This window comes from Phyllostomus discolor, chromosome 1 (genome assembly GCF_004126475.2).
Source record: "Phyllostomus discolor isolate MPI-MPIP mPhyDis1 chromosome 1, mPhyDis1.pri.v3, whole genome shotgun sequence".
Lineage (NCBI taxonomy): Eukaryota > Metazoa > Chordata > Mammalia > Chiroptera > Phyllostomidae > Phyllostomus > Phyllostomus discolor.
Genome location: NC_040903.2, coordinates 4,240,817 through 4,263,678, shown reverse-complemented (window position 1 = coordinate 4,263,678; position 22,862 = coordinate 4,240,817). Strand labels below are relative to the sequence as shown.

The 22,862-nt window shown below is 51.0% G+C and overlaps 1 protein-coding gene across 1 annotated transcript in view; it reads left to right on the top strand.

The window, feature by feature from the left end:
• Positions 1-22,862, top strand: part of CLNK (cytokine dependent hematopoietic cell linker) — a 147,090-nt gene that overhangs the window by 97,637 nt on the left and 26,591 nt on the right. The window contains exons 9-12 of the mRNA XM_036018786.1: positions 10,671-10,696; positions 10,915-10,934; positions 12,002-12,115; positions 19,281-19,308. Of these exons, the coding sequence (XP_035874679.1) occupies positions 10,671-10,696; positions 10,915-10,934; positions 12,002-12,115; positions 19,281-19,308 (188 nt within the window). The remainder of the gene's footprint in view (positions 1-10,670; positions 10,697-10,914; positions 10,935-12,001; positions 12,116-19,280; positions 19,309-22,862) is intronic.

The window sequence follows — 22,862 nt, the reverse complement described above, 5'->3', positions numbered from 1 at the left end:
AGGTAGGGGGGAAGGGTAAAGAGATTCCATGCTTCCTGGATTTCCAAGTGCTCACCTGACCGGAAGCTCTCCTGGCCCCAGCCTTGGGTGTTTTTACCCAGGCTTCATTTCAAGGGAAGAATGCTGTGTTTGCCCTGCATCACAATGGGTCTGGTACACAGTGCCCACCCACGTGTTTGGCTCAAACTTTCAGGGGAAAAAATCTTCCATTTTAACTTTTTAATTCATTTTATTTATTTATTTATTTATATTGAAAGACAAAACTGCTGATCATATTCCAAGCTATTATTTTGCACACAGATATCGTTACTGCTTTCTAGAGTTAGACTTTTTTTAAAAAAAGATTTTATTTATTTATTTTTAGAGAGGGAAGGGAGGGAGAAAGACGGAGGGAGAAAGGCAGAGAGAGAAACATCAATGTGCGGTTGCTGGGGGCCGTGGCCTGCAACCCAGGCATGTGCCCTGACTGGGAATTGAACCTGTGATGCTTTGGTTCACAGCCTGCGCTCAATCCACTGAGCTACGCCAGCCAGGGCAAGAGTTACCCTTTTAACGCATAAGCATAAATAAAAGAATTAAAAATGTTTATATAGATACGGAATTAGTACTACCCATGTATAATGTGCATCCTTATTTTTCCCCCAAAAAAATATAGGCAAAAAGTGCTCCTTATACATGGCAAAATACAGTAATTAAATGATTTGGCCATAGGTGACTGACCTTCAGCTCCAGCCCCTCTCCCCTTCCCAACTTCAGCTGGACTGACATTTCCAACCCTCCAACCACAGGGGTGGCTCCGCAGACAACCAGCCCCCACCCTTAAGTGTGGTCTGAAACTCACCTCATTAACATAACAATAGACACCTCTTCATTCTCAACACAGGAAATTTCAGGGGACTTACAAGCCCTTTCCCAGATACAGAGACAAAGACCCAATGCATACTTATTGTGAGTCACAATATCACAAGTATCCATTCATCTATTTATCTACACCTCGCCTATTCCCATAAAGACTTTGGAATAGTTCACAAAAACTTGCACAGTAAAATAAAGAAAATCAAACTAAAAATTGTAGAAAATAGACTGTATAGATACACTATAGGACAAAGGTAAAGTTCAGGATCCTCAGGCATGCATCTCTCCATTAATTAAGATATTAATTTGCCTCCGAGCTTCTCGGCAGTCTTAGCAAAAAAGAGACCATGCTTCTTTATGTACATTAATTGCCCATAACACAAAAAGCAAAGCAAGTCTCCAGGGAGAGCAACAAGGACCTCACCTTCAGAGTCAAGGTAGTGGTGTCAATTTTGTAGGGGATGTTGGCTGGTGTATGGGTACCACGGACACAGAAACAGGACAGGTTTTTGAAAGTAGATCCCAGTGTGCCCTGGCTGGTGTAGCTCAGTGGATTGAGCGCGGGCTGCGAACCAAAGTGTCCCAGGTTGGATTCCCAGTCAGGGTACGTGCCTGGGTTGCAGGCCATGACCCCCAGCAACCCCACATTGATGTTTCTCTCTCTCTCTCTCTCTCTCTCTCTCCCTCCCTTCCCTCTCTAAAAATAAATAAATAAAATCTTTAAAAAAAAAAAGTAGATCCCAGTGTAAATGGAGGCCATAACGGCAGGCAGGAACTGAATGAAAACAAGGCTTGCGGTGGCTCGTAGGGGGTGGGGGGAGGTCACCTGGAAAACCTCAATAGGAATAGTTCCCTTTACCTCCTCCTGATGGCTCCTTCCATAACTGGTGGCTCTTCATTACTACCCAGAGTCCTGGAGTACTACACAGAGGAGCAAGCTGGGAGGGGGGAGTCAATGTGAGTTCCCTCCATTTTTAAGATCAGGCATCTTCCTAGAAAATGCTTCCGTGATTTATGTGTTTATTACAAACTTCTGTGTTTTTGATGCAAACACATTCTCAGATAATTTATTCATTCTCATAAAATGTCCTAGAAAAAAAAACATATCGGGTGGGTCAGTAATGGCAGAACTTTATGGTGATATTTTTCATTAAGTTGAGCAGTTACAGATTTATGTTCATGTACATTTCATGTCATTTTTCTTATAATCATATTCGGGCATGTCTGGAAACCATCAGATTTCAAGAACTCATCTTCCCTGAAGCTTGACTTTATTTTGATCTCCAAAGATGGATAAAAGTTTTCCTTGAGGGCAAAGTATATACATAGTATAAGTTGTTTGTGATGAGCCATTAGCATTAACCACAGATTCAAGAGAAATCGTCTTCTTTTCTTTTAAGATTTTATTTATTTATTTATAGAGAGGGAAGGGAGGGAGAAAGAGAGAGAGAGAAACATCAATGTGCAGTTGCTGGGGGCCATGGCCTGCAACCCAGGCATGTGCCCTAGCTGGGAATCGAACCTGCGATGCTCTGGTTGGCAACCTGTGCTCAATCCACTGAGCTGCGCCAGCCAGGGCGAGAAATCGTCTCCTTTTCAGAGGAGGAGTGCTGTCCTATTCAAACGTGGCGTGATTTTGCTTCTTAACACTGCGCATAGGAGGCTAAAACAAATTTCTCTTTGCCTGAGATGTGAACCAAGCACAAACTCTAAGCCAATTTCCTTCGAGGTGACAAGCATACCATACACGAGAATGGATTTAGAACAAAATGCAATGAACTCCTCAAGAAAAAACAGAGAAGTACACAGAGGTGACCGAGCCGTGGTGCTGTATCTCCAGAAACACGAGCTTGGCTAGAAAGAAGTGAAATGGAACTCCACGGAATGCCATCGAAAGGCCTTTCTGCAAGTTGGCTTTCAGACGAATTTAGATGCCAAAGGAATGAGAGGCAGAGATGACGTTGTCTGTCATCAATGCGGTTCGACTCCTTCATGCTCCGCAAGGAGGTCTAGCCAGAGCGGTGGCTTGCTCAAGGTCACCAGGCACGTGGTCACAGCCAAGACCAGAGCCCAGTGTTTTGTCAACTATGGCAAAGACTCCAGAGTCTTTACTGTGTGTGCTAAGGCCCAAATGTTTTCTGCAAAGTCCTCCTCCTGCTTCCCAGCTGATAGATGGTAGCCCACTGACATGCACAATGCGAAGGTCAATGCCAAAGACACTAATTGGTGGCTGATGCTGCCCCCTAGTGATGGAGCACAGCAACACAAAAGACCGCAAAAATGATGCCATTGAACAGACTGGAATTTGTTTCAGACACAACCACTGGCTCAAAAGCAGCAGAGGCATTAATACGACATTGAATTCAAAGGTAATGCTATACACTTTGTAAAAACCGTTCATGAATGAGGCCACGGGGCAGGGTTTGGCCTCACGGCCACACGGACAAAACTGCAAGGCTCCAAGAAAAGGAAAGGTCTCCGATAACTGCTTGGTGTAGTAAATGTGTTTTCCGGGAGAGAAGTTTAAAGTGACCACGCATAGGAGAATTTTAAAAATAAGCAGTGACAACACCCTGTGATAATGACCAGGGCAGAAGGTCACTTTGTCCCAAATCTCTTCCTGCTGGGGCATTGAGTCGCAGGAGCCCGCAGTCTGGCCGGTTCTGCGTTGGGGACTGTGGGAACTCCGAAAAAAGGTGCAGGAAGGCTTTGCAGAACAAGGGCCAATGGACGGAGGAGTGAGATCGTGAGAACCTCAGGAGACGTTCAGCAGGACTTCTGATGCTCAGAAGCAGCTAAGATGGGCATGTGTGAATGGTGGACGTGGGTTCAAATCCCAGCTGCACCCCTTCCCAAACATGAAATCTACGAGTTTCTTCCCTCTCCAAGGTTAGGTTTCCATGTCTCCAAGATAGAGAAAACAGCACCGACATCCTAAGGCACCTGCCTGTTTTCAAGGTGACAACCAGCGCAAAATCCACAGCACAGTCCCTGGGACCTGGCAGGCTCTTGACCAAGGGACATAGAACCAGCGATTCCCAGAACCACCCCCCTCCCTCTCCACCCGCTGCCCTTCGCCCAGCTCTGGGCTGTCTCCCCGACTCTGTAGACGGAGAGAGTCTATCTCGACGTTTAGCATACAAAATAAGTCTGTTGAAGACAAATACTAAACCAAGCCAGACTCTGTGCTCACAACGGCCACAGTTCATTAGACTCTGTTTTCCCTGCAGTAAGTGCACACCACCGTGTCGGGCACGTGGGGGTGCATAGTAAATGCTTATTACACTAACTCACGCAGCCCACTTTGACCGTGTGTTAGGTGAGCTCTGCCAGGTGTCCTTGGACCAGGAGCACGAGCCCGGAGCCCTCAGCCACACTGGCCCGTGAGGCAGGGGCCTCCAGAGGGGTGGGTCGAGTAGCCTGGGCTGCTTCTGGCCCCCATCTCAGCTCCGGTTTTAAACTTAGCAAATCACATTCCCTCCCTGGGCCTTCCCAGCGCCCCTGTAGAAATACAGGGGACACAACAGTCTAGGGTTTTGCGAACCCATGGATGCGGTTCGTGTGCACAAAGCCGCTCCTTCCGTAGCCCACGCCACGGCCCTCGGCCTCAGCCCTCACTGCACTCTGGCTGCCCGGCCTCCCTCCAGTTCCGGAGACACCCCGGCCAGCAGGGAAGGCGTCTCCCCGAGCTCGTTTGGAAAGATGTTTTTGTCCCACGTTCCTCCCTAATCCCAGCATAAAGCTGCTCAAGTAAGTACAGGGTCAAGTATACGATCCTAAAAATTGTGCTCTCTGACCCTCTTTGAGGAGTTGTCGAAGCAGGCAGGTCCCTCCCACATCCTTGACTTTGTCTCACTTCATCGTTCCTCCCCCCTCAACCCAGGGGCTGACTCCAGCAACTTCCTGCTGGAATTTCTAAAATTTCTACAAGGTTGGAGAGTTTTCTCCAAATGAGCCTTGTCAAACGTCCGTTACCTACTTGGACCCTAAGTTGCTTCCTCTTCCTCTTCCTCTTCCTCTTCCATGACGAGTCATCAGGACATCAAGGCCCAGTGGTTCCCTCCCACAGATCCTGGAACCTTAGACAGAACAAATCCTGTGACCGAGGCCAAGTTTTATACGATCTTGTCCTGGCTCTGTATCTCCTCTCATACTGATGGCCTGCTTCCAAAGGTGTCACTCTTCATGATGTTTCATAGATAAAGAGTGTTACAGATATTTCACACAAATGGAATGGCAGCTAAGTGAAAAACAAGCATTGTTTTATTTCATCCTAACCATCTAAGGAATTACACCTTGTCATCTGCATTTTACAGACTGAAATGAAACTGAAATGGAAACTGACGTCCACACGTTTAAATAACTTGCCCAGAGTCACTCAGTAAGGGACAGGGGTGAGACCAGAACCCACAGGAATGACTTCAAGGATCCTGTTTGTAACCATTCTACTGTGTCACTGTCCCTTTTGTCGAGAAACAAATTCTTTGATCTTATACGTCTTCTTGTGCAACTGTTTAAATCACAGATAAGGATAGCAAGGCTCAGAGAGGCCAAACGACTTGCATTAAGTCACTCAACTCATTAGCAGTAGCGCCAAGTACGTCAAAAGCAGGTAAATGTTTCATGACTGAATCTCTGAAAATAACATTTAAAAACAAAGTTGGAGGACTGATGTCTCCCAACTCCAAGACTTACCATAAAGCTGCAGTAATCAAGACAGTGGCTGTGAAAGAACAAAGAGATCAAGAAACAGAGAGACCAGAAATAGACAGACATACATATACTCAATTGCTGTTTGACAAAGAAGCAAAGACAATACAACACGTCAAAGATATTTTTTTCAACAGACAGTGATTGGAACAACTGGATAATCATATGCAGGAAAAAATTCTAGACACAGACCTACGCCCTTTATGAAAATTAACTCAAAATGGAACATGGCCTTAAATGAAAAAAATCAAAACCATTAAACTCCTAGAAGACGGCATGGGAGGAATCCTAGGTGACCTTGGCCCTGGTGATGACTTCTTAGACATAACACCAAAGACGCAATCCATGAAGGACATCATTGATAAGCTGGACTTCATTGAAATAAAAACTGCTCTTCAAAAGAATATACCGAGAGAAATCAGAAGACAAACCTCAGGCTGGGAGAAAGTATTTTCAAAAAACACATGTGATAAAGGACTATAATCCAAAGTATACAAAGAATTCTCAAAATTCAATAATAAGAAAACATGCATCCTGTTTTAAAAAATGGGTCAAAGATCTCAACAGACGGCAAATACGCACATGAAAAACCGCTTCTCGTCACCTGTCATCAGGGAAAGGCTAGTGAAACAAGGAGCTGCCCCCGCGGAGCTACGAGAAGGGCCAAATCCAGAGCGCTGGCAACAGCAAGTGCAGACAGGGTGCGGGATGACAGGAACGCTCATCTCCCCGATTTTCCCCTTGTCACAATGCATCTAGACACAGCACACTTTTCAATTTCATTTGCTATGTTGACTCTTTCTCCATCCCTATCTTCAGTCTAGACAAGCAGCAAAACACTAAATTAAACCCTGATTTGTATCATCTGCCAGTTTTCGTGGTGTAAATAAACACTTCTACGACGGCGAACTTCAAGCTACCAGTGTGATCTTTGAAGCGTTGGGAAGAAATGCTCTTTCCCAGTATCTCCAGCACAGATGCAGCAGCGGCAAACAACGTCAACAGCAAAGATAACAGGAAAACGTAGTGGGATGATTACACAGTCACGAGTTTTGAGCATGTGTTAACTTTGTTTGTGATACAGCTCCAGTGTACATTTATACAGTTTACTTGTTAATAATGACAGTGTTCAACGACTGCGTTGCAAAATCCCCTGAAAAGGTAACCACCAGCCTTGGTTGTGACAAGCTGCTCCAGACGCGCCACAGAAAGTCTCGCGATACTTGCGTCTTCTCCGGGAGGCTTTGCTTTAATTTCACAGACCCCTCTGCAGTTGAAAGATTCTTCATGGTATCACCCTAAGTTACAGAGATAATGGTCAGACTGAGTCCAGCAGATTCTACAGCCATGCGGGGCTCACCCCGGCTCATTACCTCCCAAGAAGCAATAAACTTGGCGGCTGGAATGAAATCTAGTTTGTCTCAGACGGAAGAGCCAATAAGGACACTGGTCGGAGGGTGCTAATTACACACTTGGCCGCCAGGTGGCGCGCGTGCCATCCTCGTCCCAGTGAAACTGCTTTGTTCCGTTTTCAAGATGGGAAAGACCTGGAAGGAGAAATATTTGAGTCTCCTTGTGTGTCAGACGTGAAACTTTTCATAGAGCTTGAGAATGTGTACATCGTCAGAAGGGAGAATTGCCATGTTTCCGCTAATTTTCCATCCCACAACAACTAGAAACCGTGGGTGTGCAATAGAGACCGTGCCCTTGAAATGGCCTTTGTCCACACACGCATTCCACACGCGAAAACTGGCGAAGTGAGTACCCACCCACCCCTCACTTTTCCAGACGGGAGAATTCAGCCGTTCCTCAGTCCATCCGTTCATCTCACGAGCACTCACTGAGCACCTGCTCTGATTCTTCGGCCCGTAGGAAGCAGCAGCATCAAGATTCAAATTCAAGAAAATCAAATCCGATCTTAATCCTCTTCTGTCGTCCCAAATGCCTGAGGTGGTATCACTTTACTTGAAAGGCCCCCTCAAAAAAAAAAAAAAAAAAAACCTGGCTGTATTTTACCTGGATTCCCTCCAAAGCTGTGAGACAATATGACCCATCGATTCACCTGTGTGGCCGGGTTTCTTACCAGTGGGGTCCCTGAAGTTCATGGCTAACTCTCAGTTTGTAGGATTTCAGTTGTCTAAGCGAGGAAGAAGAGAAGCTTGGAGGCGTAAATTACCGCGAGGAGGCATGTTGGGCGGCGCTGAAACCTCAGGGGCGTGGCTGGTGCCCCTGACGATGTCGTACACAGGCTTTTTAAGAGAGAGGAATGCTGCATGGTGCCAGGGAAACCCTTGTTACAGCGAAAGCACAACCCTCTGACGGTGTGTCCAAAAGATGAACGGTGGCCAAGTTCTTACACAGCCCGTGAGACCCCTGTGGTCTGGGCACCCCCACAGTCAACCCCCACCTTCACGGCCAACCCCCCACCCCCACCCTTCACCTCTACCACGAACCCCCCCCAACACACACACACACACACACACACACGCTCACCTCACCCCAGGGCCTTTGCACCTGCTGTTCCCTCTGCCAGGAATACTCCCTCCCAGATATTCACCTGGTTTGCTCCCTCACAGCCCTCAGGCCTCTGTGCTCCTCACTGTCCGGGAGGCCTCCTGGGGTCTGCCTGAAAGGCAGCAGCCCCACCCCTGTCTCTCCCCCTCCAGGCCCTGCTGTCCCTCTCATCCTGCTTCATCTTTGTGGCCCGTGTCACCACCACCTGTCCTCACGTGCTTTTGTTTGTTTGTTTGTTTTCTCTCTCGCCACCGAAATGTAGGGTATGTGGGAAGAACGGCCTTCTTCTTCTTTGTCTTATTATTATTATTATTATTATTATTACATTCCCCAACAACCACATCAGCATGTACCGAAAATGAACGCGTGCCCTGCACGTGCTGTGTGCTCAGGAACAAGTCGGTGACCGACAGGGAGACAGGCATCCTTCTCTCGGCTCCCACTCACCGGAGCAAACGAGACAGGGGTCTCTGAAACCACAAACGGGACGTTCCTGTCGGACCCCAGACACTCCGTCTCCCTGTTGGTTTTCTGCCAGTGAATTGAACGGACCCCCATAGAAGTGGTGGCAGCTAAGCACAGAGACGTCCTGGAAAGCCAGCGTCTAGTCCTGCAGGGAAACTCGTTGCCACGAGCAACCAGGTAGCTCCCCCCACCCCCCGCCGCCCCCGTCATTCAGCTGCTTGGAAGGTGAGGCCAAAACCCAATAAAACAAGGGCAAGTTAATTTTACATTTTCTAATTTTGTGCCTTAAGCAAACATCATGGGGTGTAAGCTTTTTGGTAATATTATAAAAATAGCCAAAGACCCAAATGAACTATGTTGCTGCTATCGCTGCAGTACATCCTGGGTCATATTTCGTGTTTTTACAATGCCAAGAACACTTACGATTCCTGTCTGCCATCTGTACTTGAACTCATGAAGAGAAGTCTATCGTAGTTATTTAAGAAATTTTTCCAAAACAAAAGCAAAACAGGGAGAATAGAGATTCTGTTCAATGAGGAAGTTCTTTTAGACCTGGAAGACCCCCCCACCCCAGACCAGGATGCATTGCGTCTTGCTGGGCTGGGTTGAACAGGGTTGGATAAATGCTGTTTCGGCAGCTGCATCTTTACCCAAAGGAAACCCTAAGAGGAGACCCAATGGGAAGTAGATAGAGTGGAGACCCCCCCCCCCAATGGCATGGGAGATGAGCCAGGAGCGGCCCCCAGCTGCCTGGGCTTCTCAGGGGTCCCCGGGGGCGCCCAGGGAGCTCTGCAGAGCACAGCTACAGCCCACAGGCTCAGCCCACGCTCGTCTCACACGCAAGGAGGCGAGGCTCCGCGTGCAGCCACCCACTCCGTCCTGGGTTGAGGCGCGAATCTCGTGTAACAGCAGACACACCTGTCTCCCCGCCTCCTCCCACAGCCCCCAGACAACAGCACGTCACGTCCATGTTCACGGATAAGTGAGCACCGCCTCCTCCAGGAGGCTTTTCTGACGCCCCAGACAAACTTAAGCCCCCCGTATCTTCCATCAACAGCACGCCCATCCCTCCTTACAATTCCCATCACATGTTTAGCAACGTGTCCAGTGCCTGTCCACCCACTTCGGTGCACAAGCCGCGGCCACAGGAGCCGGGCCTTTCCCCTTCCCCGTTACACGGGCCTGGAAACAGAACCGTGGCCGCCCCGAGGGAAAGGATGATGGCCTACTTGTCTTCCCATCCCCCGTGCCGGGTAGGTCCTAGGCTTAGCCCAGGGTAGCAGCTCAGCCCTCGTCTTTGAGCTGAATTGTATTACGGACATAGAACCACCTAGAAGACAGGAAAGTCCTTCCCGGCCCGCATCCAGGCTTCTGGAGGGTGGGGTGGTCCTGAGCACCTGTCCCACCTAGTCTGTCCTTCGTTTTGTCACCTGTAAAATAAAACACTTATATTCTGAGGTCTTCAAAAACCCTTCTTTCTGGAAAATTCCACAACGCAATCGTCCTTCATTCAGGAACGTCCAGTGACGGTGTTAGGCCAGAACGTGAATTAATGAGATGACGATCTACAGAAGAATGTTCATTCTAATCAAGAATTAGTGGTTAGCCCTGGCTGGCGTAGCTCAGTGGATTGAGCGCGGGCTGCGAACCAAAGCATTGCAGGTTCGATTCCCAGTCAGGGCACATGCCTGGGTTGCAGGCCACGCCCCCAGCAACAACACATTGATGTTTCTCTCTCCCTCTCTCTCTTTCTTCCTCCCTTCCCTCTCTGGAAATAAATAAATAAAATCTTTAAAAATATGACTTTCCCCAAATGTATTTAAAAAAAAGAATTAGTGGTTAAGAAGGAACGTGAAATCTCGTTCTGCCCTTGACTGACTTCAGGGGTGGCTGGGAGCAAGACACTTGGCTTCCCCTGCGTCAGCAGCAGAAGGGCGGGGACTGAGTGAAGTTAGGTAACTCCGACGTGTGTAGCTTGGTGCTGGGTACCTAATTAGATATCGACAAATGTTCATTTGTATTTTTATCGAGATCATGCCCACAGGAATGATCTCCATGTCAATGGGTATGAAAATAGCTTGGTGATCTTTTCTGTCAACTCACTGCTGGTCCCTCTTATGTTGCAGGAGACAAAGCCACCAAGAGAAACAAGGTAAGAGGAGTCCCTGAAACGCACGTGCTGCCCCGTCCTTCTTTCAGCTGCACATGCGCGGGGACGTGCGGGCCTCCATGGCTCCGGTGTCCCGTGAACATGATTCCCCGGAACGGAGTCGGGATCCATCATTTCCCTTCGGGAATCCGCCGACTCCTAGCCACCCGCCCAGCTCACCCAACAGTAAATCTGATTTCTGATTCTCTTTCTCCTTGCAGACTCCTCTGCCACCTCCTCGGTAAGTCATTGAAAAGAGTGTGTTTTGTTCTGCACTACTTACTCTCAATAAGAACTTCCAGAACTTGAGAAACTCCAGAATTTAAAAAGGGGAAATCCAGGAATCTGACGTGGAAAAGTTCACCTGGGCTGGCCAGCAACCGAGATGAAACAGGCCTGCACGCACCGGGCACTCACGCACTCACTCGGTCACTCACTCCCTCGCTCACTCACAGCGGGCTGCTCCGCGGGCCCTTCCCTTCCCCCACCGCAGCTCCCCTGCTCCATCCTGTCCCCCCCCCTTCTCCTGGGCCGGGAACCCGCCCAATGGGACTGGCCCCGGGAAGTGCCTTCCGGGGACTCAGATCATGTCAGCACACGGTTATAGGAGCACAGACAGCATCACATTTGCACACAGACACGGAGGTGAGAGAGACTGGCGGTCTCTTAGGCTTTGAGGGGGCAGCCACTCTTGTCCCCCCTGGGCCCAATGGGCACCTCGACCTTTGCCCTCGCTGGGAACCTTCCCATCACTTGGCTCTCTGCCCTGCTGGAGGGAAGTGTTGGAGCCAGCCACCGAGTCTTCCTCCTCTGCACTTCCAGCCTCTGCTGACAGTGCCCTGTGCACCTGACAGTGAGTGAGTGACCGCGTGAGTGAGTGGCCAAGAAGTGGGCGAGTGAGGTGTTCATCCACTTTCAAGCGTCTCCCCACTTCTTTGGGGAGTTTCAACAGCTCAGGCCCTCCGGTCTGGGATACAGGGGAGGCTACCATGGCACTGTGTCCCCAGGCCTCCTGCTACTCGGACCGGTGGCGGCCTGAGGAACCAGAGACGCCCTGTAGAACATTCCATCAGAAAACAGAACCAAGCCTAGAGCACGTGGCAGGGAGGCAGATGCAGGCTCCTTAGGAGAAGGACTGCTCTCGGGCCGAACTGTCCGGGTCAGGCAGAGCCGTGGAGTCTGGGCACCCAGAAACCGGCGCTTCCCACCCAACGCTGGGGGCGCTGGGGGCGCTGAGGGCGGGCGGGGCTGTCTGAGGGGCCACCGTGCAGCCCAGCGTCTCAGCTTCCCCTGTGACTCTTCCCACAGGCTGCCTGTGCTCCCTCTCCCCAAGAAGTACCAGCCCTTGCCGCCCGAGCCGGAGAGCAGCAGGTCACCCCTGCCCCAGAGGCACACCCTCCCCGAGGTCCAGCGAGGGCCCAGGTGAGAGACGGGGTGGGGGGCCCTGGTGGGCTGGGGAGGGCAACCAGGACAGCCCAACCAAGAGTCCCCAGTCACAACAGACTCCCGAACGGGGTGGGGGTGGGGGTGGGGGAATGATCTTAGAAACTTACAGTTTCATTCTTTAACAGAAAACACAGCTTTTTTAATTTATTTTTTTTTTTTTGGTAATGAAATGAGTTATTGAAAGAATGGCTTACTTGAGACCTGAATTAGTCATCAGAGAAAATGGTGAATGCTGGAACAGCGTTGGGACCTTTCATGTAAAACCCGAAAGGTCGTTCGGGCTGTTTGAGGGGCAGTATCCGTCCCCCCACTTCCCACCCCCCGGGCCGGACGCATACAGCCACAGGTGAAAACCGTTTATCAAAGGCATCATTACCTTGTGACAAACACACGCCACCAAACCGACCCTGCGGTGTTAGGTGCTGATGAGGGATGCTCATCCTCAAACGTGCGGGGGCGCTGGGCAGCCAGCTCCAATCACAAAAGAACATGACAAACCCAGATGGGCATAATTCCCCCCCCAAACAGCTTGAGTGTCCAAAACTCCCTCATTCTAGGGGTTGGAGCAGAGATTAGCGTCCTGCCCCCCCCCCCCCCCCGCCCCGGTGCTCCTGCCCCGAGTGCGTGATGCTCTCGCTGCCAGCTGGAGCCGGCAGGCTGGGGCGCCAGGCATCCTTCCGGAGTGGGCATTTCTCAGGGGGGCTCGGGGGGCCGGCATTCGGAATGTCAGGCCCGCCTGGAGCATCTGTGGAAAACCCGCTAATTGCCGGTTCTGACCAGGGCTGTTAGAGACCCCAAAATGTCATCTCTCTGCTCTTAACTTTGTGGAGAAGGTCTCTCTGTCTGTTCGTCCCTCACAGCTGCACACAAACACTCCTCTTCCAGGCCACGACACCTGTCCCCTCCCCCCCAGGCTATTTCCTGCCCCCGTGGCGCCCTGCCCCGTGGGCACAGCATATCCACGGGGGAGGTGGGGGAGGAGTGCCCAGGCCCAACTCCGACCACCCAGGCTGACGCTGAGGTTCTCCCTCCCACGAACTGGCAGATCTGGGGACTCCTACTGGAGTGACTGTGTCTCCAAAGGAGTTGGCAGTGTCTGGGGACATTCTGGTTGTGACAACGTGGGTGCTTTGGGCACCCAGTGGAGCTGCTGGGATGCTGCTGGGCCTCCCCCCAACCCCCGCGCGCACAGGTGGGCCCCACCGCAAGGCCTAACGAGACTGGCGAGGTCAATAGTACGAGGCTGAGAAGCTCTGCCTTCCCGCCAAGGCCCAACCCTCCCCAGGCCGAGGTTCTTCTCAGCAGCCAAGTGGGGTTGCTCCTGCGACCACCTGCCTCTGGGGCTAACGTGACAGTGAAATGATTCCTGATGAGCCCTTAACACACGTATTTATAGCCACCGCTGAGCGCACTCTCGTCACCGTGAGCCCCTTTGCACGGGTGCCCCTGCCTTCCCCCGGAATGAACTTGGCTACACGCCTGTCTCTTCCAGCCCACACGGGGGTGGGGGGGGTGCGTCTCAGCCTGGTGCGTGTTCCCCGGCACAGAGTAGGAGGCTGATACACGGGTACTGCCTTCTGCCGCCCCCAAAGGGCGCGAGGCAGATGAGGAGTCATCCGTGTGCCCTGTTTCGGCTTCTGTTCTCAAAGACAGAGACCAGGAGGCGGCAGCAACAGAGGCCCTCACACCCACGAAGTGCGTCATCCGAATGGGAAATGGGAAACGTAGCCCCCCAAACACTGCCGAGCAGACAGGCCAGGACAGTGCGGCAGGACCCGGCCGAAACTCGGAGAGGGAGGGAGGCAGAATGAAACACCGAAGGTGATGAGCTTGGTTGGTGTGGAGAAAAAAGGGTGTTGCCGTATTTTGCTGTGTATAAGGCACATGTTTTTGCCTACATTTTTGAGGGAAAATAACATGGGCAGTACTAATTCCATATCTGTATCTTTTTAATTTTTTTTATTTATGCTTTATGCATTAAAAGTGTAACTCTAGAAAGCAACAATGATATCCATATGCAAAATAACACCCAGGAATATGATCATCAGTTTTATATGTAAATCAAAAAATTGAATTAAAAAATTAAAATGAAAGGTTTGTTCCCCTGAAAGCTTGGGCTAAAAAAAGAGTGCGTATTATATATGGCAAAATACGGTATCTTCTTTGGGGTGGGGGGGTTTCCCTGCTGGGAAGACCAGGGCGTTGGGACCCAGCAGAGGCCGGTCCGGATCCCAGTCCAGCCACTTCCGGCTGGACGATTTCAGGAAGCTCTGAAACCGGTCTGAGCACGGCTTTCCTTAACTGCACAAAGAAAATAGCCGTCCCACGTGACACAGCGTGGTGGAGAGGGACAGGGTTTTTCTGAAGTGCTGAGGACAGGATCTGTCAGCCTCTGGGGAAGAAGAAAAACACCTAGCATCTCCCACCGTTCCCAACAGAATTAGACCCCCAGAACCCTATTTTCCTGAAAACAGAGCCTAGATTTATTTTTTTACTTATTTATTTTTAGAAAGGAGAAGGGAGGGAGAGAAACATCAGTGTGTGATCGCCTCTCAAGCACCCCCTACTGGGGACCTGGCCTGGCCCCGGCAACCCAGGCATGTGCCCCAACTGGGAATTGAACCAGCGATCCTCTGGTTTGCAGGCTGGAGCTCAATCCACCGAGCCACACCAGCCAGGGCCAGAGCCCTGATATTCTAGTGCAAAATTTCTCATCCTGGTTTCACATTAAAATGATCAGGAAAGCTTTTTGCAAAGTACTAGTCCCCGGTATCAGTTTTAATTGCTCTGAGAGGTGAGACCCAGGTATCCCTACTTTTTTAAAGCTCCCCCAGGTGACCCTGATGGACAGCCAGAGTCAAGCAGGCCCCTTGGGCCATGCCTGCCTGCACCCCAACTTCTAGTGCCCCCCGCAGCACTCCCTTGAACTCCGAGTGAGCCCCACTCCTGTGTGGTCTCGCCGTTGGTGGCACAGGCTGCTGGTGGCCCCAGAATCTTTAGAGGCTTGCATTTGGCATCTCTGGTGTTTCTGCCCTTCTAGTTGACATGGGCTCAATCCGTTTTAGGTGTGGTAGCAACGGAGCCGGGTCTCCCGATCACAGATGCCCCCAGAGGGCAATGACACTTCGTCTCACGGAACCCTCCCCGTGGCCGGAAAAGCACGGTTCTCTAAGGCTCCGAAGGGCAGTGGGCCCAGCCCCGTGGAGGGCACACAGTGGGTGCCTGGTCAAACATCTCCCCCCTCCCCACCATGCTCACGCCCACTCAGGGTCAGCCAGGTTCAATGAAGCCAAGTGAACCGGTTGAAGCCGCAGCGCTGGTCTGGGACTGCCACGTAGGCAAAACTGCGGGGGGGGGGGGGGGGGGGGGCTTGTGAGGGACCCTGAGAATGACACCACACACACAAGAAAGGGCCGGGCCTCCTGTGGGCCGTCCGGTGGCCATGACTGGGGACTCAGGTCCCCGGGCTACAACCACAGGAGGCGGCTGCTGGGTTCACTCTCTGAACAGAAGAGACATGGGTGACGGAGCTACTCCCACCAAAGCGGGAGGAAGAGCCGGGCTCCAGGCCCCAGGGATGACTTGCCCCCCCCCTCCCCCCGCAACAGGAGGCTGGGATTTGCATCTGGCAATCCTCGAGTGGAAGGTGGGCAGCAGCGGGCAGCTGGGGCCTCCACAATGGCTCTGCGCCCCTGGACATCAGTGGCCGGCTCCGGCTATTGTATTCAGCTCTGCCGTTCTCGCTTCTAAAGCTGAGTGGCGGGTTCCCGGAACAATTGCTGCAGGGAAGCCCTTCAGATAAGGAAATGCCATTGAAATCGTTCCCCGTTCCCCGAAGGCTTAAAGCTGGAAGGGAACTTTGAAGTGGGGGGCGGCTGGCTCCACGCTCTCGACCACTGCAGCCCATTATCTCGGCTCGTGCAATACCCCTGTACTTTGTGCTTTTTGCTCAGCTCATTTTATTTTTTTTTACTGAAGTAAATTGATGTAAAAAGGGAACCTATTGCCATTCGTTAGCAGCCACACGGACCATTCCAGACCAAAACTGAGCCTGAGGAGTGCTCTCTCTGCTCGCAGGGCAGTCCGTGTGTGGGAGGGGGTGGGAGGCACGAACTGTCGCACTGAGGCTGTCTCGGACACAATTAGAAACGGATCTAAAAGGGAATGACCGTCTAACTAGTGTCCGTTGTCATTTCAACACCACGGCGCGTGCACCGAACCAACACATCCTGGGCAATCCCAGAGCAAGGGACATGTGCTGAGCTTCTCGCTGCCCCTGGGGCTGACTTCGGAGTCTCTGGGGTTCGTCAGCTCCGTCCCAGTCCCCAGCTCACTCAGACGGACACAAAAAAGGTGGAGACGTCACGGAGCCACAGTGTCTCCTCTCTGCTTCAGCAAACCCCGTGGCCCACGCGCAGCTTTTCTGCTGTGGTGTAACCTAAATGACGTGCCTGACTTTAACAAGCAAAACGCCCCCTTGCCCAACCACGGCCTTCCATTTCCAACCAGCCACACTGGCATGCAATTTCAGTGGCAAAAAAGAATTGTCCATTTTGATGATTTGATAAGTGAAAAAAAGAATATAGATGCCGGGAAACTGTGGGCCTTTAAAAGAGAGAATGTATGGATTATGAAGAAGATAAACACATTCTTATTTACGAATGGGGCCGATCCACTGGTTTTGGAGTGTGAACTTTATTATTACGAGAGTTTTGCACAGTGTCACTGGGGGAAGGACACCCGGGGTCTCTCTGATCTGTCATTTCTTACAACTGCCTGAGACCTACGCTTCTCTGGGAATACCAAGTTTAATTTAAAAGAAAGTTTGACTGTTAAAAGTGTTCTGCAGATACAAGGTGGCATTTTTTATTTCAAGGATCTCCCATACATATTATTTATGAGAACGTTAACCAACTTTCTTTGTTACCGTCTGGATTTACCCATTTTACAGAGGGGAGAACTGAGCCTCAGAGAGGAGGTCCCACTCGGCCAGGGTGACGAAGCTGATGGACGGCAGAGCGAGGGCTCAGATCTAACTGATCTAAAACTGAACCGAACACTGCAGGAGGCTCAGGAAGGGCTATTTTTATAGTAAGAAGTATTGTCCTCAGAGACACGCCCAGCACCCGCTATGCATCTGCGGGAAGACTGTGGCAAAGCTGATTTGATGTGGTCGGTGACTGCATTTTATTAGCTGTCTCCAGCTGCCAAATGTGGGCAGACAGGAGTTAAAGATGCTCCCGGGAGGCGATGCGGCGCAGTGGGCAGAAGACCAGCCCTTGCTCCGCCCCTCTGGGACTACGCACAGCCAGCCCCCGGTCTCATAAATCTAGTTGAAGAGAGCGCCCAGCCCCAAAGCCAGGCGCCTTGTTCTGCCCAGGGAGGGCGCGAATCACTCAGGAGCCTGGTCAACACGGGCACTTCAGGGTCCAGGGACGGCTGTTGGGCACAGCAGGGATTTCTTGCAATGACTTGGGTTCACATGTAACGATCCAATTTTTAAAAAGGCCGGTTCCAAAGTCTCGCTTTCCTGAGGCCTCCCATGCCATCTGTCACGTGGTTGCTCTGTGCATAAATCCAGTGATTTTTACTTAAACAGAGGGACCGTCGCTCTTCTCGTCACCTGCGAGAGCTCGAGGAGTCTTAGGCAGCAAGACTCATTGACCAACAAGAGGAGTTAAATCTCCTTAAACATGTGAGATACCTTGACAGGTGTCTCTGCCCTGGTTTTTAAGTACTTCGAATGCCGTCCCGGCAGGGTTTAAACCCTAACAAGCAAACTTCAACCATTAATTTTTATAAATCTAATACAGTCCATGTTGCAATATAGAAAAATTCAAGCTCTCAGAAACTGCTCAAACATGTCACAGATGGAGTCAAACACAGGTTGATTCTTGAAGCTTCAAATCACAAGACTAAAAGCAATTACACACTTGAACTCGGAGCCACAGGGCGGAGCTATCAGCTGTCAGAGATTAGCCTCAGTTTAACTCAAAAGCAGTCAATACGTTGGGTATCTGTTCTCCTTTATGACTTCTAATCCTATTATCTCTTGTCTCCCCGTCGGCCCCATTAAAAGGGAGAGGCAGGGTGCTGCTGCACTCTGTCCCAGGAGCTGATGAACCAGGTTAAAAAATGTGGGACCCCCAAATGGGTGCTTTGAGAACCGAGACCAGGACCGGGCCTCGGAGCGCTGGAACCTTCTGAGATTCTCTTATCTGCTACAGGCAAACTTTAGAACCTGGCCAACGCCCTCCACTGAGGGTGGTGTCGCAGCCTCAGCCCCTGGGGTTTCTCCAGGCCCAGCCTTTGCACCCACAGACCCGGGGGAACCGAGTGCACTTGCCCCGGGCCCCGGCCGGGTCTCCTTCGCGGACGTGGAGCACAGCCTGACCACAGGGCCCTCCAAGGCCCAACGCGTCCTTCTTTATCTCTGCCAAAGCTCACGGTATCCCTTCGCAGACGGACACCCTCGCGGCCGTTTTGCAGATGAGAAAAATGAGGGTTTGGGCCGGTCACTGACTCGTCGACACCAATGAAAGGCTTGGGGTTTCTTCTGAGACTTGTCCGACGTCCACGTTGGCAGACCCCAGACTGAATGGTCCCCTATCCTTCAGTTTCGTAGGTCCCCCCCACCCTGTCTCCGGGCTCCATTTGTCACCAGCATCCTCTCTCGCGCACTGGCTTCCTGGGATCCCGCTGTCCCTGACAAGTTCATGTTTAAAGCCCATCACACGTCCTCAGAGCAAAAAAACTAAGAGCTTTAGAATCACGGTGATAAAAGCAGGCCTGACGGTGGTGATGAAACTTGGCAGGGAAAACTGAGCATCCGGAGGAACGGTCACGTTATTTCAGTTCTCCTAAAACAAGAAGCCAGCTCCTCCATGTCCTTTCTGTCACCACCTTTTCTAGTGGCTCCTCACTTCTTCTTTTACCTAGAAAATTATGAGAAAAATAACCTGGCTTTAGTTTTTTGCAACAGTGATCAAGGTCGCACTGGACTGTGGGCCGCTGCTCCACATGCAATATTACATGCAATAACATGTAACCAGAGGTTTGTTTGTAGGGGCTCAGAATGATTTTATGTTGGTAAAAATCATGAACTGCACTTGATGTGACACTCTGTTTCTTTTCCCTGCAGACAGATAAGCTTAAAGAACCTCAGTGAGGTAAGTAGCAACTTTGTCCTTGGAAACAAGGGGGGGTTTTGTGTGTTAAGCGTCTGCAATGGGCAAGACACCGCTGGCGTTAAATGGTCTACTGTACTTAATCAGCGTAACAGCCATGCTATGTATTTAAAACAGGGATGACGGCTATTATTGTCCCTGTTTTAAAGGTGGGAAAACTAAAGCAAAACAAGTTAAGATGCAGCTTTTAAACCAAGATCCTACTTGCCACCACATTCAGAGTTTAGGGGACAACGGCAAGAGGAACGGGCTTAATTCCTGTAGGAGACTTAGGGTCCCCACCCACAGTTGCCAGGCTCCGCATTCCAGAAATCAGACATTGGAAATTGTATTGTACCCTCCTATGCGTTCCTCACAAGAAAAGACTACAAATGAGACGATATACAAGAAACAGTCACATAAGACTTGGACTTGAAACCCGCTCTGCCGCCTTCTGTGAACTTGGGTAACCCCACCCCCACCCCCGTCTGTTTTCCTGGCCATACAAGAGAGAGCAGCACACCGGACTTTGCAAAGCTGTGGTAAAGGCAAAGTAAGCACGTGAGCGACCAGGGGAGCCCAGAGGCTCGACAAACGGCGTGAGAGTCAGGAAAGACGGAGATGTCTCGGGCTCCCCTGGGATGGCTGCGTCTGTGAGTCCCTGAAGACGAGGCTCCTTAACAGGCTGGCGGTGAGTCCAGTGTGACGGATGGAAGTCTCTGTCCTGCAACGGGAGTGTCCTCACATGCCCCCCCACCCACCCCCCGCAGCCTCTGGAGGGACTTGGTTCTGGTCTTAGTGTGGGCCGATGCTCTCTATCTGGACTGTAGAGGTTGGCTTTTCTTCCTTCCTTCCTTCCGTCCTTTTTTCTTTCTTTATTGGCTTTAGAAGGACGTTAAAATCAAGCCACATTTCCAGCGTGTGGCTCCAGCAAGACATGTATTATCTCGAATCCACAAGATAATCGAGTCAAGGGGAAGAGCGCAGAGCTGGTGCAGGAGAGGCCGGGCCCCGGCTCTACTCCGGACTGCATGTGCTCCCCCTTAGCCTCCAGGTGCTACCGGGAAGGAGGGAGTTAGAGGTGGTGCCCACGCACCAGAGGGACTCCACCCCATTCTTCCCCTGCGTCGGATCTGTGTGTCCCAAGGAGCAAATGGCTGCCACTCACAGTGACCTACCTAACTCACTGGCCAGTCCGAAAGGACAACGGGCCCCAGTCATGAACCAACAAGCACGCGAGAGGGTCAGCCTTGGAAACCAGGACTGTGCTTTCCTCACAACACCGGCTGACGTTTTGCTAGGCGCTGATATCATCTCAAGAACAACACAGCCTGGTGGAAACACACATTCTTCCACCTTATCCGCCTTATCTTTTGCCAAGGTATTTCCCCATTGTTTGTGTGGGGCCAGCATCTTGGTCCTTTCTTCCTCACAAAAGCTTGTTTCATAGGACAAATGTCATGCTTGTGTGTGTGTATGTGGGACCAGAATCTTGGGCACCAGAAATGATGGGCTACCCGCCCCAACTCAGACTCACGCGGCATTTCTTGGTTTTCAAACAAAGTACAGGCACGTGGTCTCGTTTCATTCCCACAAAACCCCAAGAGGAAAAGAAGCCCCAGCGAGCTGGAGAGACTTGGGGGAGCCCCCACAGCTGGCAGGAGCCTGCGCCCAGGGTTCCCCCAACCTGAGACTCTGCACTGGGAAACACAGACACCTGGAGCTAACATGGGGGAAAAAAAAAGAAGAAGAAGAAGAAGGGAAGGAAAGGAAGAGGAGGAGGAGGGGGGGCATACTTGAATGTTTATTTTGAATATGTGTTATTTTCTAACAACAACAAAAAGTTAACTGAGACACGAGAGAAATTTCACTCCACCCTCTAATCTCGTTAAATTGAATTCGGGGACCCTCAAGCTAACCGTGGACGGGGCCTCAATTAGATAGAACATCTGTTCCCCCGGGCTTCTCGGGGAGGCGGAGCTCACAGCCAGCACCCCCTCCTTGCCTTTGACGAGCCCGAGAACCACAGCTGCATCTGACTGAGCACTTGGAACTGCCAGGTTCAAAGTCCCGGGGAAGACTCGGTGGCGAGACTCGCGAACCGCTCGTTAGAATGGAGTCATTGCCCTTTTTCACCGAGCCTCCGGACCGGCCTGGATTTGCTGCTGGTGATGAAACGCATGCCCCCTCTGCAGAGCCCCGGGGCCCCGTGGGCCCGTGCGCCCCTGTGAGCGGTCTGTGCTGAAGGCTCCTTGTCTGCGGAGCAAATGGGAGTCGGGGGACCCGGCTCCCGGGTCAGCTCAGCCGCAAGGAAACGGGAGGCTCTGGGTCCACGGCCCCACTCTCCGAGCCTCCTCTGCAGACCCTGGCGTTGACTTCTCGTGGGCCTCCGCCCCTTTTGAAAATGTGAAGAAAGGTGTAGGAAACCTTCCTAACCCTCTGGGGGAAAAAGTGTGCAAGTTTGTGGAGGAAAAAAATAGCTTTTAATTTCAGAAGGTTCGTGGACCCCACAGGCCACAGGGAGATGTCTTCCATCCCCCAAGTTACGACTCTCTCTCTCGTCTGACGGTGCCTGAGCTCCTCCCTGGCTTCTGCAGGAAAGGACAGGGCAGGAGTCTTTGCTCACACACCGCACCCCTTGTGAGGCCTTGGCTCTGTGAAGAGGAGAGCGGAGCCCAGGGGGGCCAGTCCACTAAGCACATAGATTTTATTTATTGTTTTTTTAGCATTTCACTTGATCTTTTTTTAAAAATGTTATCTGATTTCTTTTATTTTAAGATTTTATTTATTTATTTTTAGAGAGGGAAGGGGGGGAGATGGAGAGAGAGAGAAACATCAATGTTGTTTCTCTCCCAGCGGTTGCTGGGGGCCGTGGCCTGCAACCCAGGCATGTGCCCTGGCTGGGAATCGAACCTGCGATGCCTTGGTTTGCAGCCCGCACTCAATCCACTGAGCTACACCAGCCAGGGCTAGCACACAGATTTTGAATATGAAGGATGATCAGGAATCCCACCACTGTTAAGGGAAGAAAGAGAAAGGAGATGTGTGGGAAGATAAATGGCTACATTGAGAAAGAATAATGTATATGTGTTCATGCAGTTTTTAAATATGAAGAAAACCGTAGCTCAGCACTTAGTCGCTTAAACACAATCTGTTAATATGTTGTTGTATCTCTTCAAACCCCCTTTTTATACACACACACACACACACACACACACACGCCCCCTCCATGGAATACGCCATGAGTCCAGTTTTCACTCTGGACTTTTTATGCAACATTGGGGCGTGCGGGGAGTACAGTGTGGTTCCGCACTCCGCGTGGATGAGCGAATACCTCCCAGCCCCCGCTCAGATGGGCACGTAGACCGTTTCCAGGGTTCTGACACTTGGACTCATGGCGTGCTGAGCATCTCTGTCTGCGGAACTGGGTCTGGATTCTAGGTTGTGTTCTCAGAAAAAGAGTAGTCTCATCAGTGGAATTACTGGGATGAGCATAACAGTGTTTCTAAGGCTCTCGATAGCAGTGGCAAAAGTGCTTTCCAAAGAGTCAAAGCAGC